This window comes from Coregonus lavaretus (genome assembly GCF_964263955.1).
Source record: "Coregonus lavaretus genome assembly, chromosome: 29".
NCBI lineage: Eukaryota > Metazoa > Chordata > Actinopteri > Salmoniformes > Salmonidae > Coregonus > Coregonus lavaretus.
The window spans coordinates 21,978,853-21,983,550 of NC_140016.1; the positions used below are offsets into that span (position 1 = coordinate 21,978,853).

Below are 4,698 nucleotides of genomic sequence, written 5' to 3' on the forward strand. Positions count from 1 at the left end.
ATAGGCCCATTATCTTTTGCATTAACATATTTTAAATGCTGCCGTATTTCTCCATGTCCCAGCTATGCCGCAACAAAATTGCACAATGTGTATTTAGTTTAAGGCCTAAATATTAATGGGAAAATTGTTATCCACAACCAAAGTTGGAAATAAAATAAAAATAGGCCTATATTTTCATAATTGAAAGATTGCGCTCATTAAATTCAACAGAATTATCCAAAACAATATTGGATTATGCTATACAAAATCTAAATTAACGTAAATTTTGTTTACTAAAATGTGTGTTCGCAGTAGGCCTATTTTAGGAGGAAAACTTGAGTTATACAAGAGTGTTGATCCGTCATGTTTGAGTTGTCATTATTCACTCTTCGTTATACCCATCGCCTAAGATTTATCACTTTGCTTTTCAATGTTACGCTCATTTCATTCTGTGAAGCGCCATCTCCTATGATACCTGACAGATTTCACCCATCAAACTCGTCACATCCCCTATCGACAAGTACAATTCATATCAGGTGGCCTCATACCCCACAAAATCACCAAAACACAGAGGAGTCAGTAATCTTGTTTCGTACAAATTTATTCATCATTTAAGAATAGAGGATGGTCTTAAAATAAGTAGAAACGTCAGTTAAATAAAACCTCTTGGCCCATGATATCGGTTAACCTGACTAAAAACATCACAGAAAATTGTCACAAAAACATTATAACATGACATACGAGCTAAAAAAAAAAAAAGTACACAAAATTACTATAAATAAACTTGCGCTTGCGACCCGCAGTCTCACATTTCATTAAAACCTAGGTCATGAAGAAAAAGTCTACAAAGATTTGGACACAGCCGACACTGACATTCTACAAATTAAGTGTAAACATGTATGAACCAACTCTCCATCCAGCATTTCTGAAATACAACGGCCTCTTCACGAGGCCAGATGCCTTTTTCAGAGAAAATATGATGGCATTATTAAAATATAGAAGTCCAATTCTTCTACAGAAGTTGATTGCTTATACTCATGATAAAAGCCTATTTGCAATTAAATTTACTCTGGTGGGCTTAACATTCAGTTTCAGTCCAGGATATGTAGTTTTAAAATGCTTTAAAATTGACAACTCATTGAGATAAAACAAAAACAAACATTTTTTAAACTACTGAACGTCGATTCTTTAAGCAATCAAAAATGTTCAAGTATACGAAGTACTTAAGTTTAGTCTTTTTTCTTCAAATGTGGGTTAGGGGTAGCGTTCCGTTCACGCCACTCCCCGCGGTCTGATAGTGCGGATGTACACTGTGTAACCGACTGGTCTGCAGGGAAGCGTGATCCGCACTGTCTCCACCGGGAGGCAGGTACATGCTGATCATATCCCTCAGGTCCCCCAAACACGCTCTCTGGGAGTGAGAGGTAATCGCCGGAGGAGGTGAGCTCGGCTCGGTCTTGCACACGGAGGCCATGGAGCCCAAGCCCATGGCGCTGGAGGTTTGCTGCGTGTATGCTGGGGACATGCTGTACGTGGATGCTGCGTTCATGTAGGTCTGCGCCGAGGACATCATGGGGTACTGGAGCCCTGCCATCTCATACCGGTGCATCTGCTGAATCTGGGGGCTGTTGATGCTGTGATGCTGAGGGTAGGCCAACTGGTCCTGCATGAGAGAGTACGCACTGTTTGTCCAGCCATTCATGTGAGCATAACTGTCCATCCGCTGTCCCACCGAGACGCCGTTGTTGACAGCGTTGGCACCTGGCGCCAGAAGTCCTCCAGGCAAAGAATACTTGTCTTTCTTGAGCAGGGTCTTGGTCTTCCTGCGGGGACGGTATTTGTAATCCGGATGATCCTTCATGTGCATGGCGCGCAGACGCTTGGCCTCGTCGATGAAGGGTCTCTTCTCAGCGTCGGTCAAAAGTTTCCAGTCTGCACCGAGCCGCTTGCTGATCTCAGAGTTGTGCATTTTAGGGTTCTCTTGTGCCATCTTTCTCCGCTGTCCACGGGACCACACCATGAAAGCGTTCATAGGCCGCTTCACCCGGTCCTGGTCGTTGGCACTGTTGTTCTTGTTGCCCGCCGCTGAGCCCGAATTGGACTGCGGGAGCGGGCTCTTGATCTCGGTTTCCATCATGTTATACATTCAAACGGCGTTGAAATGTTCACTCTCAGGTGTGGATAAAGTTGAACAAAATACCATCAAAGACAAGAGAGGTAGAAATAGTACTGACCAGTCTCATGTGAGGGGAAAAAAAAGTTGTCAAAAGAAGCTTAGTTTATCAGGTGCTTCCAATTTCTCAGTGCTCATCAGCTCGCTCTGAAACAGAACTCTGCAAACTTGTCCGCCAACCTCAGCTGTTATTAGTTCCCGGGTCATGTGATTTGGATTGACAGCATAACAATGCGTTGCTCCCGACCAATCACAGTACGGCTTCGTCTACCGAATTGAGTTGGACAGCGCTGTTTGGGGTTGGAGTTGTAGTAGGAAAGGATAGATTAAACTTTATACATAAAGAACACGTTATAAAACAGTTCAATTAGATTAGATTATAGTTCATCTGAAGTAATTCAAACATACTATAAATGTATATATGTATATTGAGATGTTAAAATGTAGGAAACGTTTTAGAAAATGGCTGAAACCTGACTGAAACAAACGAAATCAGAGCCAATATAGGGTTTTAAAATGAAACGAATAAGTTTGATGAAACGGATCACGTCGACAATTCAAGTCAACGTGATCATCAAATATATTAGCATAATAGTTAAATATATATGTTGGAGTTTATAGGTGCTATAGACATGACCGATAATTAAAAATAAACCATGCATAAAACTTTGTTATAAATTAATTCTGGCAAATCCTGTCCATATGGACTGGAGGTGCGCCAGCCGTAACTTCTTAATTTGTAAACGGTCTTGGTAAAGAAAAAGGTGGAAATCAAATAATCCCATTCAAGTGTTGACTGGAGGCGGGGTTCCAAGGCCTGTATTGATAGCCTATGAGTGCAAGGCAAATATCGAGGCAGAAAAGTGGTATTATTCTCCCCATTCGTTCATGAATACTCGCACTTTCTTAAATATCAAGATAATAGCCTGTAATTGTGTTGGACTGGCATCTATATATAATTTGAGGTTAGCGTGCTTCCTCATACAGAAGGGTTTCTGTAAATACCATTTCAATTGCAGCCAATTTCAAACAACAATCTGTTAATATATTGAAAATGTGTCTGCTTGTATTTTCAAATGGGGATTTATCATGAATTGAATTAGAATGTATTTATAAAATGAACATACTGACAAAAATACTGATAACTCAAAACAGCATTACACTGAAGATTTTCTCAATTTAAATGTGGGCTACTTAAAATAAACGGCACAGTAAGTGTGCGTAATTGGCACACTACTGGATTAAATGTTTTGTTTACCATGTCCATTGATGTTTGCAAGTGCGGATTCACTTGCTATTTCTCGACTAGTTTTGGTTAATCTCAGTAGCCAATTCTCAAAACAGCCAACATTGGGAATGGCACAGCGGCGAAAGACAAAACCTTTATACATGAACGACCTCTTGTGGAGAGAAGACTGCTTACAGCTCGAACAAAGTAGCCTACCTCCCAATAGTTTGTTTTGAAGGAAGGGTTGATTGTGCTATGAGAAAATTAATTTTCCGATTTAGGCTACCTCGTCGTGAAATTCGACAGCTCTTGTGCGTAAAACGTTTTCACTCTGCAGTGCTAAAGGTTATTAAAATAATCATCGCAACGAACCAAAACACACGGCTCCTGTTTAGCAGTTGAAACCGAAGTGAGATTCTCTCGCAGCCCTCGGGCAAACTTTACACCTGCTAATGACTACACGCGATTCACCCATCAAAAACGTCCTAAATTAACACCTCTGCCACTCAATATTGAGCACCACAGATCTGGGAGCGATTAAGGATTTTAAATATTAACGAAAGGAATTCTCCACACTAATGACTTCACTATTAAATCAAAAGAAGTTCAAAATGTCAATGTTTTATTTCAGGAACCCATCTAACTTATTGAAATTATGGGGTAGGCATATTTATGCATGTTAATTGGATTTCAAAATCGAAAGGTTATATTATTAGATATCAAAATTCTAAATAGGTTATTTTTAACCTTTTTTCAACAGAATAACATAAGATTTTACAACAAAATAATTATCAAAGATTGGAAATACACAGGCTTGACATTAAATAATATAATCCATAGTCCATGTACCCATAACAATCTGATGTAATAAGCTGATGATTGATGTTGTTGAAAATATAGGGGATATTCAATTTTATTTAAAGGCCAAGTGCAGTCAAAAACGTGATTTCCCCGTGTTTTATATATATTTCCACACTATGAGGTTGGAAAAATAAGGTGAAATTGTACAAATTAATTATAATGCCCTTTTAGTATAAGAGCTGTTTGAAATTTCAGCCTGTTTTGGTGGGATGGAGTTTTGGCCTGCTTGGTGACATCACCAGGCTTTAAAGTAGTTAACAGACCAATAAGAAAGAGAGTTCCAAGTCTCTCTGCCAAAACATCTAGTTTTCAGTTTTCCCCTTCCCACTCAGACCACTCCCAGACAGTCCTAGCAAAATTCTTGAGAAATTGCAGTTTGCTAAAAAGCTATTTTTGTTTATGTTTGACCATTTTCATTGAAAATAATCACAGTATAAGGTACTTCATTGTTACCCAG

The 4,698-nt window shown here is 39.4% G+C and overlaps 1 protein-coding gene across 1 annotated transcript; it reads right to left on the reverse strand.

The window, feature by feature from the left end:
* Positions 1 to 576: 576 nt before the first annotated feature.
* On the reverse strand, positions 577 to 2,300 carry LOC311104738 (transcription factor Sox-3). The gene has a single exon (XM_084146632.1). It carries the CDS (start codon positions 2,123 to 2,125, stop codon positions 1,223 to 1,225), a length of 903 nt encoding a protein of 300 aa, XP_084002758.1. The 5' UTR covers positions 2,126 to 2,300; the 3' UTR covers positions 577 to 1,222.
* Between the last annotated feature and the right edge of the window lie 2,398 nt (positions 2,301 to 4,698).